The sequence below is a fragment of the Musa acuminata genome, chromosome BXJ3-1 (genome assembly GCF_036884655.1).
Source record: "Musa acuminata AAA Group cultivar baxijiao chromosome BXJ3-1, Cavendish_Baxijiao_AAA, whole genome shotgun sequence".
In the NCBI taxonomy this organism is placed as follows: Eukaryota; Viridiplantae; Streptophyta; class Magnoliopsida; order Zingiberales; family Musaceae; genus Musa; species Musa acuminata.
In genome coordinates, this window is record NC_088349.1 from 41,726,515 (window position 1) to 41,740,000 (window position 13,486).

At 36.4% G+C, this 13,486-nt stretch overlaps 1 protein-coding gene across 10 annotated transcripts in view; it reads right to left on the minus strand.

Moving 5' to 3' along the window:
* Nucleotides 1-281: 281 nt before the first annotated feature.
* The window catches only part of LOC135582568 (protein MLN51 homolog), a 15,208-nt gene continuing 2,003 nt past the window's right edge, over nucleotides 282-13,486 (minus strand). Inside the window, exons 3-12 of one of the 10 annotated variants that reach the window (XM_065137210.1) lie at nucleotides 13,376-13,486; nucleotides 12,406-13,271; nucleotides 12,072-12,186; nucleotides 5,675-5,794; nucleotides 4,143-4,165; nucleotides 3,963-4,008; nucleotides 3,818-3,885; nucleotides 3,656-3,734; nucleotides 683-768; nucleotides 282-592 (exon numbers count right to left, since the gene is read on the minus strand). The exon at nucleotides 13,376-13,486 is cut by the window's right edge and continues 104 nt beyond it. In XM_065137210.1, coding sequence (XP_064993282.1) covers nucleotides 3,858-3,885; nucleotides 3,963-4,008; nucleotides 4,143-4,165; nucleotides 5,675-5,794; nucleotides 12,072-12,186; nucleotides 12,406-13,271; nucleotides 13,376-13,486 — 1,309 coding nt within the window. In that variant the 3' untranslated portion in view covers nucleotides 282-592; nucleotides 683-768; nucleotides 3,656-3,734; nucleotides 3,818-3,857. Of the gene's footprint in view, nucleotides 593-682; nucleotides 769-3,655; nucleotides 3,735-3,817; nucleotides 3,889-3,962; nucleotides 4,009-4,121; nucleotides 4,213-5,206; nucleotides 5,545-5,674; nucleotides 5,795-12,071; nucleotides 12,187-12,405; nucleotides 13,272-13,375 lie in introns of those variants that run through there. The other 9 variants (XM_065137209.1, XM_065137208.1, XM_065137207.1 and 6 more) reach the window with 9 other exon arrangements.

Consider the following 13,486-nt stretch of genomic DNA (forward strand, 5'->3'; position numbering starts at 1 on the left):
CTGTTAATTGGATTTGTTCTCCTCCCGATATCATCATGAAAATCCAAGTTGTTGTAATCCAGCCATCAACAACAAATCTCTTGACCCCATTCATTCCACGAAGAATCCAGTTAATTATTGGATTCCACTTTCGTCAAGTACTTGCTCTAAGCACCGGCACTATAAGGGTTTGGGTTTGGGTTTGTATTTATATATTCAAAAGGATTTATAACTATTCATCACACAGAGGAGCAGAGCATAAAACCAAGTCCACACAAATAAGGGTGGCGAGCAAAAGACGATAAAAGCACAAAAGCCGAAGCCAAATTCTTCAATCGAACACAAGTAGTCATATTAAGAATATAGGATACGGCAGGTCAAAGCGTGTTTTTTTTTTTTTTTTTGACTCCAAAGGGGCACACACAGTCCGGTCCAGAACCAACCAGACGAAAAACACTTGGACGGGAAATCACACTCGGGGAAGGTCAAAAACATCAACTGCTGATCTATCTATCTATCTATCTATCTATCTATCTATCACTCACAAAATAATAAGCTCCTTACCATTTCCAACGTGCTTGCACCACGTCTTAGCCAAAGAACAAAAAGAAACCTGCAGGCAGAGAAGGAACCATATCAGCCGAATCATAGTAGTGAGTGAGACCAACCAAATACAGAACCTTCCACAGCAGAATTGTCTCACCACAGTTTCAAACACAAGAATGCCATCGGCCCTGCTGCCAACGGTCTTACTCACACACCATAACAGCAAGCGCAGGTGATACATAGCTGCAGAGATTACAATTGAAACAGTCATGTCTTACCATAAAACTTACTTCTGCTTGCATAATCCAAGAAACGAAACAATTGGCCAGCGTAGGTTAGGATCATGCAAGGAAACAATAGATAAATTAAAAAGAAAGATAAAAAGTCAACCTTAATTACCCAAGTAAATGCAGTGAACACTGATTGAATATTAACATGGGCACTTTGTCAAAGGACCAAATGGTGATATTTCCAAAAGCAGAGATATTTCCATCTTTGCATAACAAAAATGTCTTTTATATCATCTCTTTGTTCCATTTATTATTCATTTGTGTGAGAAATAAAAGTGTGTGTATATTGCAGTCACAGTGTAGAATTCATCAACTAAAAGAATAATCAAATAACAGAGATGAAATATGAGTGACGATAGCAGTTTAGCAAGTAACAAAAAATCCACTTTTGGAGATAAATACATCCATCAATAGAATTTTCTAATGCTAGGTGATAAAATAACGACACAAGAGCTAAGCAAGTTGTACAACAGTCAAAACTCCTGAACCCATAGCATCAGTTCAACTTCCTCAAATAGCATTCCATAAGAAATCTGCATAGGGTCAATTCAAACCACAAACAACTAACATGATAAAAGGTAGTTTGATGGACACACAAAACCTAAAATGTTCACTTGACAAAACTTATGTGGTCAAGTCAGTTAGCTTCATGCGAGGCACAGAGGTAGAGATGATACCTTTGCAACAGACAAGCACAAAGTCTTGGAAATGCATTATATCACATGAAATAGACACAGAAATCAGTAAGCATAATTGTATTGTACCGTCATGAATTTTTAGTAAGAATCTTTGCACATGATTTAAACAATTAATGATCATCATATATGTAAACAAGCATAAGAACCACTCTTTAATAACAACAATTCATGATGACACTGATTCCACATACACATCAAGCATCTCACATCCACAGAACTGGAGAGGCCCAAAATACCAAATTGTTAATATTTAACCCGGCCAAGGGTCTAATGAAGATAATATGCACAACAATGTACAATATGTTGGACAATATACATCATATAACAAACCTTGACATTACAACTATTTGGAGTCGTTTACGTAGATTTTTCTCCCCCCATCATTGAGCTCTGCATAGGACAAAACCTCTACTTCAAATAAGTCAGATGCCTCTTAAATGTTTCTCGTAGAGTTTTTCTTATGTCACTTGCTATCTCTTCTTGCACCATTAGTCGAGAACTTACAATGACTAACCAAGTCACCTATAGGTCCCTTGAAATCATCCCATACCATATATACCTCATCTTTGACAAATAAACCATAACTTTACATAAGTAAATGTCACTGATACAGATACATAAATTTTCTGAACTATGAAGCACATATCAGGTGAAATTAATGTCCCACCATGTCGGGCACATCCAATATGGGTAGGCATCAGAAATAGAGGGACACATTTGAATATACATTTGATGTATCTGCTTAAAAGGAAAGGGGAAAAAAAGACAAAACACTTTCGGTTAACTCGTGAAAGCATCGCTTGAGGACAAAGAGGATAAATTTTGTCCCAATGGGCACTCAAGTGAGTGTGTGAGATGATTAACATCAGAGGTGCAACCAGAGCTTTAAGGCCGAAGCGAAGGTTCAACTCGCAAGGGATTTGATGAAAGGTCCAGAAGAGCTCCCACAAAAAAGAATCAAGGAAAGAGATGGGGATTCAAAAATTTTACTAGTGGTTTCTGTGCTAGAGTGAAGAGAAGGGATCACTTTAAAGCCGAAGCAAAGGTTCAACTTGCAAGCGATCTGATGAAAGGTCCTGAAGACCTCCCATGAAAAAGGATCAAGGAAAGAGATGGGGATTCAGAAATTTTGCCAGCGGTTTGTGTGCTAGAGTGAAGAGAAGGGATCACAAGATATCAATCATGTGAAGTGGTAAAAATGTGGTTTTTAAAAATTGTAAAAATAAAATAGTTTGGCTTATATGGAAAGTCTTAAAAAAGGCATTGCAAGGAACATGTCCTTTATTTAACCAACATAAATATATCTTGGGTTAATGACAACAATTTTTTGGGCTATCCCCGATGAACCTAGCCTAATATACATAGAACAAGTTTGAGATCAAATACAAGTGTTCAACACTAATATGACAAGTATTCTTAAAATCTGTGTTTGGTTTGTTACTTCCATAACTTGATACAACTTATGTGGCTTAAACAGGAAAATCAGAGAATGATGCACTTAATACTGCCATAAGAATGCCTGGATTAATGCCTTACCAAAGATTAACAAATGATGCTTGATAAAATTTAAGAAGTCAATGCAACAAAGTTATGGCAAGCAAATAAAAATGGGAGCGCATCATTGATAAAACAACTACGTCTCTTAACGGCTGCTTTAACCTCTTTTCTCACATCAACATTATCCTAAACACTGAAATACTCCTGCCAATAAAAATGCTTACTTCTGTAATTAATCCCTCTCAGGGCACTTCTTTTAATAGTCATTTAAAAAACTATGACTGCATAAAAAAAATCTTTAGTAGATAGGATTTTGCTTCTTTTCTCATTCATTTGCAATTTTCTTTATAAAATATTAATTTTCAGAAATATTTTTTTGAATTCCATCCCAGACCTAGAATGATCCCTATTCTCTATCTTGCATTTGAAGCGACTAGCGAAACAGCTAACATATCTAAACAAACAGAAGCTAATAGTTTCTACCATTGGCAAAGTACATGGTAATTGCATTCATGCAAACCTCAATAACATGTTCAATGAAGAAAAGCAAAGTTAGAGCATGATTGTGTGACTTGGAAAACTTGATCGATATTAAGTGGTCAGTAGCAGAAACTTCAGGTGCTTGATGACTCAAGAAAAAATTACCTAATCGATCTTGAGACAATAATCAGCCCATAGTGCTCCAGATCAGAAGCTGAAGATCACAGAGGGCTTGAATAAAGGCCTGCAGAATAAATACGCATCACAGATTATTTAAGGCCGGTCAAGCAAGGCCCTCATTAGCAGATAAGCATCTGTCACACTGACCTTAACCTGCTTATTCCAAAATGCTAGACGAAATGTCTGTTCACTGGCCAAAGTTCATCTCAGAATATCTGCTGAGGTAACCATAAAATCAGAATATATGATGACAAAAGGGCATTAAATGTGATGAAACAAGACTTTGACTTGCCTACGAGGCTTATTCTGGCGCCGCCCAGCTTCATCAATTACAGGATCTGCGAGATAAAGAGAATCAATTCCTTAAACATAATATAACAGCACAAGAGACTACATCAATCATCTTTTAAAGTTCAAACACAAAAAAGATGCATGTGCTGATAGAGTCTACCAGACTGAGACATATGAGTACCAGGTTTGCTTGTGGTGGTTTCTCTGCATCAAAGGAATGACCAATTAGGTTGCTGAAGTATCACAATAAGCTACAAAACCAAGGTGCCCAGTAGGTACAATCACCAATAGAAGATAAAACAAGAATTGCACATTCAACTAATTTCCAAAAGCATCATGGGCATAGCAATTCACAGGAGAGACGCTTAAGAGTAGTTTCTTGAACAACTGGTAAGATCAGATCTATGCATTTATGTTTGTTCGAAGAAGCTTTCAAATAGCCACACCTATGCTAAGTTAGAAAGGGAATAAGTAATGTCTCAAGTCTTGGATATATTGGGCAGATACTAATACAAGAGATCTGTGAGGAAAAAAAAGCTCTTTCATTAAGTCATTATTGAAGAAATTGTAGCTTCATTGTTTACACAAAATATAAGCTTCTAACTTTATTGATATGCTAGTTATCACAAAATCAAAAGAAATTTGATGATGCCAATACTTATAGTATCATCATGGTGTAACCATGTTACTAATACAATAAAAATGCATAGTCAAAACTTATATCTTATCAGCATATGATGTATGGTGAGAATTAAACAATGAATGAATGTTTTTGGTACATTCTACTGATCAACCACTTGCGATGCACTACCTTGCATTGAATACAACCTTCCGAGTTATATCATAAAGGTTCAGAAATAGATGGATATAAATATGCTATACTAGAGTCTATCGTCACCCAAGCATCATAATAAGTCATTAGATGCTTCCATCCAATATAATGCTCACATGTATTGTATATGTTGCACGTGATGAACTTGTTGTCACATATATTGTACATCAAAATAATCAATTCCATTTCCAGATACCAACATGTTAAGGCACAGACGTTCTAACATAACTGGGATCAACATGTATTGCTTCTTCAATAAGTACTGCCTCACTGATACAGAAGCCTTATGTGCATTAGTATCTTTATCCTTCAGAAGCTAAAACAAGCATTGATTTATACAAATAATAATAAATGCACCATCATAATTCAAGCAAGCAGATATTTTTATTCTTATTTCACATCAGAAAACATACCAAACTCCACTTGGTATTGCTACCTTGTTTCAAGCCAAGCCAACCATCTCTTCCAAAAGAGCCAACACCTCTTTCGGTTGAACCAAAATCAATTTTCCTAAATTTCCATATCTACACCTCTTGTTGATCTCATAAGCCTCACTTTTTCCCAGGGGTCTACACAAAGATCAATCTAATTGATGTCCTTTTTCTATTTGTCCTTTTCAATTTTATAAAACTAAGGAATCCTCTTCTACAATTACCTTGTCTTATGAAATGACAAATACCTTCCTCAGCTTCCAGTAATTTATGAGACACCTCTACCTGCTTAGCAAAATTCTTTCTCTAGAAGAAACCAACTGTAACATGGTCAAGATTCATCTCATCATGAAAACAACAGAATATAGAGCACACTGAAACAATTGAGAGTCTTGAGACAAACAGAAGAAAATTTTCTTTCACAGAAAGCTATAATAACTACATTCTTACTTGGAGGAAGCTGATGATGAGTTCTGTCCTGAAGGACGATAATAGTTTCCATCAAGAGCAAGGTAGGGTGGACAATAAGATGCCCCTAGAGCCCCAGGCATACCCGCCAATACTGGCACCCTAGTGATCATATCAAAAGGAAATTTCAGAAAAAATGTGGTAACAAGAATCATGTAGTAAATATCTCATACACAAAAATATTCATGATTAACCTAATGTACCATTTTGTACATACTGAACTACAAAACAATGATCACTGAAGTTCGATATAAATATGTCAATGCTCATAATTGATCCAAATTGATATTTGTAATGACCATGACATAACATCAGCTAATACATGGACATAGCATACTACACATCTCTAGTGTGCAAGTAGTAACTAATTGCACTATTCTATCACATAAAGACTGGATCACTTGAAAGAAAAGCCAATAACATTGAACAGAAGATATGTACCTAAATCTTTATAAACAAAGTCCAGATGATTACTTGACAATGCATCTAGGAAAACAAAACATAATGCAGACAGAATTGGTTTACCTAAGACTATGTAGACCATGTGATTTGTAAACAAACACACTGATCCCCAACTAAGCATCATAGAATTTTATGTGGACACATGTTTGACCATAAATCAAGCTTATCATTGTGTTTCAAAGCTAGATCTGTTTATCCTTGACCACATGATGAATGATATGACATGGAGATCATAATAACAATAATTTTTTTTTCTGGTACTCCAGAAATGATATGTCAAGTTTGGTAGTATTGGTCTAGGAACTAGATCATTGATCTCGAGCACAACACACAAGGGTTCAATAAGTTTATCCATACATATACACATGTAATTTTAACTATGTTTACCAGATCTTGTGCTTAATGTAATCCTTCAACTAGTTAGAGTGTTCCTAGCTTCACTCCATATATATAATGTATGTATCTAACTATAATTTACTAAATCTAGTGCTTTATGATAGTAATGCATTGCTATCTGCAGATGTAGCAAAATGATAGGGAGGGCTTAAAACTAAAAAATAATGGCCTGACTATTTTTAATTAAGTAGATAAAAAGATATCATATCACTTTCTAAAGCAGATACCAGATAGAAGTGTATCAAGAAGTTGAAAATTAGGATAATAATGAAGAACATGCAAGAGAACCAAGGATGAGGATCTGCAGCCAAAAAACTTGTTTATCTTTTCATTAAAATCATGCAAGCATGCCTTCACAAACAGATCCTCGGTAAAAAAATAGCCATATTCACGAAGATAGACAGCTGTGTGTATCCACTCTAAATCACTCTCAAGTAAAACTCCTCTTTTAACAATATTTAAATCTGTTTAGGATTATTCCACAGAGAGAACAGGCAGCGAGCTGGCTAATAATTACGCAAATAAACCGAGTCTATTTCTCACCATTAAAGAAACAAAAGAGTCCAAATTTTAAATTATTTACAAAATGGAATCATGCATAGAGTAACTAAAACCTTAGCCCTATGTCAACTTGATTCGGCTGCAATAGTACCATAAACACTTTGGCAGGTTAGTTGGGGAAGATTAGATATGTAACTGCACAATGTAAACACCACGCTCAGAAACATAACCTACATGATGTAGATCTATACAAGTTCAAAAATGATTAATATATCAAATGGAACTTTGGTTGACACAGTTTTCTCAATGAAACATTTGGAAGGTTGAGAAATTTCACAGTATGCTGCATTCATGAAAACTAGAATACAACATACTGGACCATCAAAATAGAAATAAGAATTATGAGTTAAACCAGATCCCTAGACAGTAAGGAATGAAAAGGCAAATTAACCATTGCTACACCTATATACCACAGCGATTAGAAGTAATAGCCACAAACTGAACAATAATAACCAGCCATCTCCTAAAAGTCAGCAAGAACCCAATAGACTAAATAAAGAAAGGAATCTTATGTTGAGAACGGTAAAGTCACTGGGCACCCAGGCGCTGGCCTAGGCGCCTAGGCAAGGCAAGACCCGAACAGTCACCTATTGGGCTAGGCGGGCGACTTCACTCAAGCGCGACCCAGGCGCTCGCCTAGGCCCAAGTGCTGGGTGGGCCGGGCGCTCACTTGGTTTAACTCAAGCCAGGTTGAGCTTGAGTCAAACCAAATCACACACTGGTTCGATTGAACCAGGTAACGCAAAGCTGTCAACACCCCGCTCGAGTCGTGCCCTGACATTGAACTGTCTCTTTCCCACTACGTTTTTGCATGACAGCAAACTTCCTCGCATTGACGAATGATGGCAGCAACGTCTTCCTCGAATGACAACGGCAATGTCTTCCTCTAGTGGCAATGGCAACATCTTCTCTGGCGACAGTGGTGGTTTCTTCCCCTCTCCTCCCAGCATATATCTTTCTTTCTCCTCCCTCCTACCTCTGCCCTGGTCACCACAGCCCTCCATCCACCCCCCCGGGGCCCGGCCTTGCCATAGCTCCCCTTCCCCGATCCCTCTTCCCTCTACCCTTATTGCTGCTTCTTCCCTCTTCCCCTCCCTATGCGACCCATGTATCTGTTTATTGCTGCCTTTTCTTCCCACGACTTCATCGACTATGGCCTGTTGCCATCCCTGCTATTGCTTATAGGACTGAATCAATAGAAAAAAAAAAGAACTAGGTCAAATGCTTATACCCCTTCAGCTGGTGGAAGCAGGTATTCACTAAGGCTATTCATCCAGATTGACCCCTTTATGAAACTGAAAGAGAGATTCAAGGACTTCAGCCAACTCAAACAATCACCGGCAGCATCTTTTCCCTCTTCCCCTACTGTCAAAGCTTCCCCTATCCAAGAGTCACCCCTATCCAAGAGTCACCCCTATCCAACAATCATTGGCAACATCTTTTCAGTCACCGATAGCCATCCACCTCCTTCTATGTTACTATTTAAATTAATATAACATGTAAATTTTCTGTTAGTATTTGTAATCAGATTATTGCTACCTTTTAGTGTTTTGAAATGTCACTACAGCTTTAAAATCTTGAATCATGGCTACAGTAGGCAGCACTACAAATGAATCATTAGTGAGAAACTCCAAAGAGAATCCTGCATGGAAGTACAAATAATTAAAGGACCCAAAGAATCCTAATGTTGTTACATGTAAGGATTACAATTTCGAATAATACCGCCCGTACAAGGCAATACGTACCGGTCCGTCAGCAGACCGGTACACGGACGGGCCACTACGGAGCAGTATTATATATATAATATATATTATAATATATATATATTATATAAATATGCGACGTCTCCCCAAGCGGGAAAAGGCGACGTCGCGTCGCCTCGGCAACGTTGCCGAAATTATTTTTTACTTTTATATACAAATATATATATATATATATAGGCGACATCGCCGAGGCGACGTCACCTAGTTTTTCTGCGACGTCGCCCCCACCTAGGAGAGAGAGGAAGCGATGTTGCCGAATTATATATATATATATATATATATATATATATATATATACACCGAACGGTATACTGCTCGGTATACAATACCGTACCGTACCGAGCGAATGTCGAAACTCCGGTATGGTACGATATTTCAATCCTTGGTTATATATATGTTTTGCGATAAGACAACAAAAGGTGGTATATTTCATGCCAAACAACATCAAGTCAGAAATTCTAAAAATGCATCCACATACAAAATATGTCCTGCAGAGGTGGAACTTGAGTTAGAAGCATCCATGAACGAGAAAAAAAACCAAAAGACTGAATCATATTGATATTTACCTGAGGATGATGAAGTTTAAGAATTTAATGATGTGGAAGAGGTAAATGAAAGTGGTAAGAGAGCATCAGATAGAAGAGGAAAAGAAATTATTGTTGCTAAGAAGCCAAAAGTTCCACAAAGGAAAGGACCAATGAATTTATATATGTTTCAAGAACCAAATACATTAGTACAAAGTCAACAAGGAGTCAAATTAAGACAAACAAATATACATGATGCTTGTGACAAGGAAGCAAGATTTAGAACACATCAATATATTGCAATTATTCCATTCAATTCAGCTCGTTTAGATAATTTTAAGCATATGATTGAAGAAATTGGAAGACATAGTTCTAAGTTGAAGCCTGCTAGTTACCATGAGTTAAGAGTTCCACATTTGAAAAATAAGTTGGAATACACAAATTATTTGATGAAGGGACACAAGGGAGCATGGACAAAACATGTTTGTTAAATTATGCCAGATACATGGACCGATAGAAGACAAAGAAGCATAATTAATTTTTTCATCAATTGTTTATTATGAACAATGTTTGTTAAATCAATTGATGCATCCTCTTTTATGAAATATGAAGTAAAAATATTTGAATTACTTGATATGTTTGTTGAGAAAATTAAAGAGCAAAATGTGGTCTAGGTGATAACAGACAATGGAAGATACTATGTTATAGCTAGTATGATTTTTTTCTTTGAACATTTTAATTATGTTATTTTTATGTTTTCAAATAATTATTAATTTTATTTTCTTTTTTTAGGAAAATTATTACAAGCAAAAAGACCACACTTGTATAGGACTCCATGCGCGATACATTATATCAATCTTACGTTAGAGGATATTGAAAAGATTACAAATATCAAGAATACATTAGAGAAAACAATCTTTGTTGTAGGTTTTCTGTATAATCATATCGGTGCTTTGAACATGATGAGAGAATTCACAAGCAACAAGGAATTGGTGAGGTATAATGTCAATAGATTTGTCATTTCATTCTTGACATTGTAGAGTATTCATAAGCAAAAATACAATCTTAGAAATATATTTAACTCCGATAAATGGGTTACAAGTAAATGGACAAAAAATACAACAAGCAAGGGGGCAAGTGATATAATCTTGATGCGATCATTTTGGAATCATATGGTTTGTGCACTAAAAGTGATGGACCCTCTTGTTTGATTTCTTTGGCTCGTAGATAACAAGAAAATGCCAACAATGGGATATATCTCTGAGGCTATGGATAGAGACAAAGAAACTATTTGAAACTCTTTTGATGAAAACAAAAAAAAATAAGGATATCTTTGCAATCATTGATAGAAGATGAGAATATCAACTTCATCATCCACTACATGCGGTAGGATATTATTTAAACTAAAAATTCTTTTATAAGAACCCTTCGATTGAGTTTGATACAGAGGTTACATCTGGGTTATATGAGTCATTGCAAGATTAGTTATTAGCAATGAAGTTCAAGACAAGATCATAAATGACATATCTTACATAAGAATGCTGAGGGAATGTTTGGAATTCCTATGGCAATTCGATCAAGGGCTACTAAGTCTCCAGGTATTTGTAATTTCATATGATTAACATTATGAAAGTTTTTCCGATATGTTAATATTAATAGTTGAATTTAAATTTGCAAGAGTGGTGAGGCTTATTTGAAAATAATAGACCAAATATGCAACAATTAGCCATGAAAATTCTGGGTTTAACTTGCAGCATCATAGGTTGCGAGCAAAATTAGAGTGTTTTCGAGAAATGTAAATATATAAGAACATTTTAATAATTTAACTAATTTATTTTTTTATATATTGATGTAACTAAATGAATCTTTAATTTGAATATGATAGATTCAAACAAAGAAAAGAAATCGGTTGGAGTATCAATGATTATATAAACTTGTGTACATCAAATATAATCAAGCGTTAAAAGCTCGTTATAATTCGTGAGACAAGATTGATCCGATTTTATTGAAGTATATAGATGATTCAAATGAATAATTGGTGGGGAAAATGGGTGCAAATTTGGAAAATGCTGAAGATAATCTTGTTTCTGATGATGATATTTTGACATGGGAAGATGTAGCAAGAGCTTCAAGCGTTGGAGAAATAAAGGCATACACAAGACAACTCACGAAAGCAAAGATGAATGCAAAAGCCTCAAGCTCATCGCTTGCAATTATGGAAGAGGAAGAAGAGGAATATAAATCACCTACAAAAGGAAGAAAAGGAATATGGTGATAAGATTAAAGATGATGAATTAGATTTTAACGATCTTTGATGTTAATCTTGTTTTTATTGTATCATTTTTGTTATTAAATATGGACAATGTAGTTTGGTACTTTAAATGAATGCAACTTCGAACTGTTATTTTAGTTTTAGTTTATTTTTATTAATCATGATATATAATTTTAAAATTATAATATTCATGAGTGCCTCGCTTCGCTCGAGCGAGCGCCTCGAGTACTTTGGGACTGGCGTCTTCTGGTGCCTAGCACTTTTGACAACACTAGTTGAGAAAACAGTTAAATCATGAAACCGCTTCTCCAACTTAAGCTAAAGGATGAGTGAGGAACATCAACATCTATAGTGTAAATAAATGACCAAATATTTTATACATAAGAGCAAAAGAATCATACCATGTCATTTCAGAATTCCCAAAACCAAGCTGCGGTTGAGCAACATATCCAGGAAGTGCCATACCAACAGCAGGGACTCCAAGGCCACTAGGATGCTGGCCTCCAAATTGCATAACTATGAAATAATCAACAAAATACAGTCAAATGGAACTCTATATATCTTAACAAGGTTTACATCGCATTATCCTAGACAATGTTTAACAAGACAGCTTATTATTGGAACCTAAATAGACGAATTACAAAACGCTAGAACCAATACTAATTTTAAAAAAAATGATTGGAGCAAAGGTTTAGGGTTATATTAAGTAAAGACGAGAATATAACTTGGTTAAACCTGGTAAGAGTGCTGGAGTGCGGAAGTTTTGATCACCATGGGCAAGGCCCATAGCCCCAGTCGCTCCAAGAACTTGGCCTCCACTATAAATGAACGAACTTCTTCCAGTTCCTTGATTGTTAATTTTGCCCTTCCCAACCACTGAAGTTCTGGATTTACCTGAACCTGGAGGTGAATCAACATCTCCAACTTCAGATGAATTTCCTGCTGGAGGTGGAGATGAAGATGAAGTTTGATTTCCACTGACAGAACGGTGGATGAATTGCTGAGCAGGAACCCGTACAGCAGGTTGAAAAGAAGTTTGAGCTGGGCTCGGCTGAACATTTGGAGCCTGGGTATGTGCAGAAACTCTTCCAACATGGTTAACAGCAGAAGCAGAATGATTATTTGGTGGTCCAGCAGTGTTAATACCTGTTCCTTGGACCCTGGAGCTGGATGAAATATCAGCATTATCAGGTGATGGATAAAACCCCAAAGGCTGCAAATGAACACTAGCCAAAGTTTTTCCAACAACTGATCGGTGGGAATCGCTCATATACAACCTATCATGGCCAACAGAATCAACAACTGTCTTTCCTCTCAGCAATGTGCTAGACTGAGATGACTGAGAATTCTCTTCCGTATGCATTGAATAGGAGAGGCTATCGTTAATAATTCCAGCTTGTGCATCTCTTTTCTGCATCAACAAGATGTCTTGGTTGGAATTGGATGATCCAGAAGGGTAAAAAGGGGGAGAAGCAGAATTTAGGCTTGAAGCAAAAGAATGCTTTTGAGGAACAACAGGGTCCAACTCCACATTTGCAGTTTGAGAGGATTGTTTCCTTGTACTAGCACTCGTTGTTGGCTCTTGAGGTTTTGCAGGTGATCTAGACAAAAGAAATGCAAGTAGAAATATACCATCACACTTCCAATAAATCCACAATAGGGACACTTTGATGAAGAATAAAGCAAACTGAGTGCCATCACTAACTGTTTCTGTCGACTGGCAGGAATGTCTCTATTGTTCTTTGGAAGAGCTTCATAGCGCCTAGGTCCTCTTCCTCTTACAGTCCTTGAGGTACGGTTTTGACTGTTGACAACA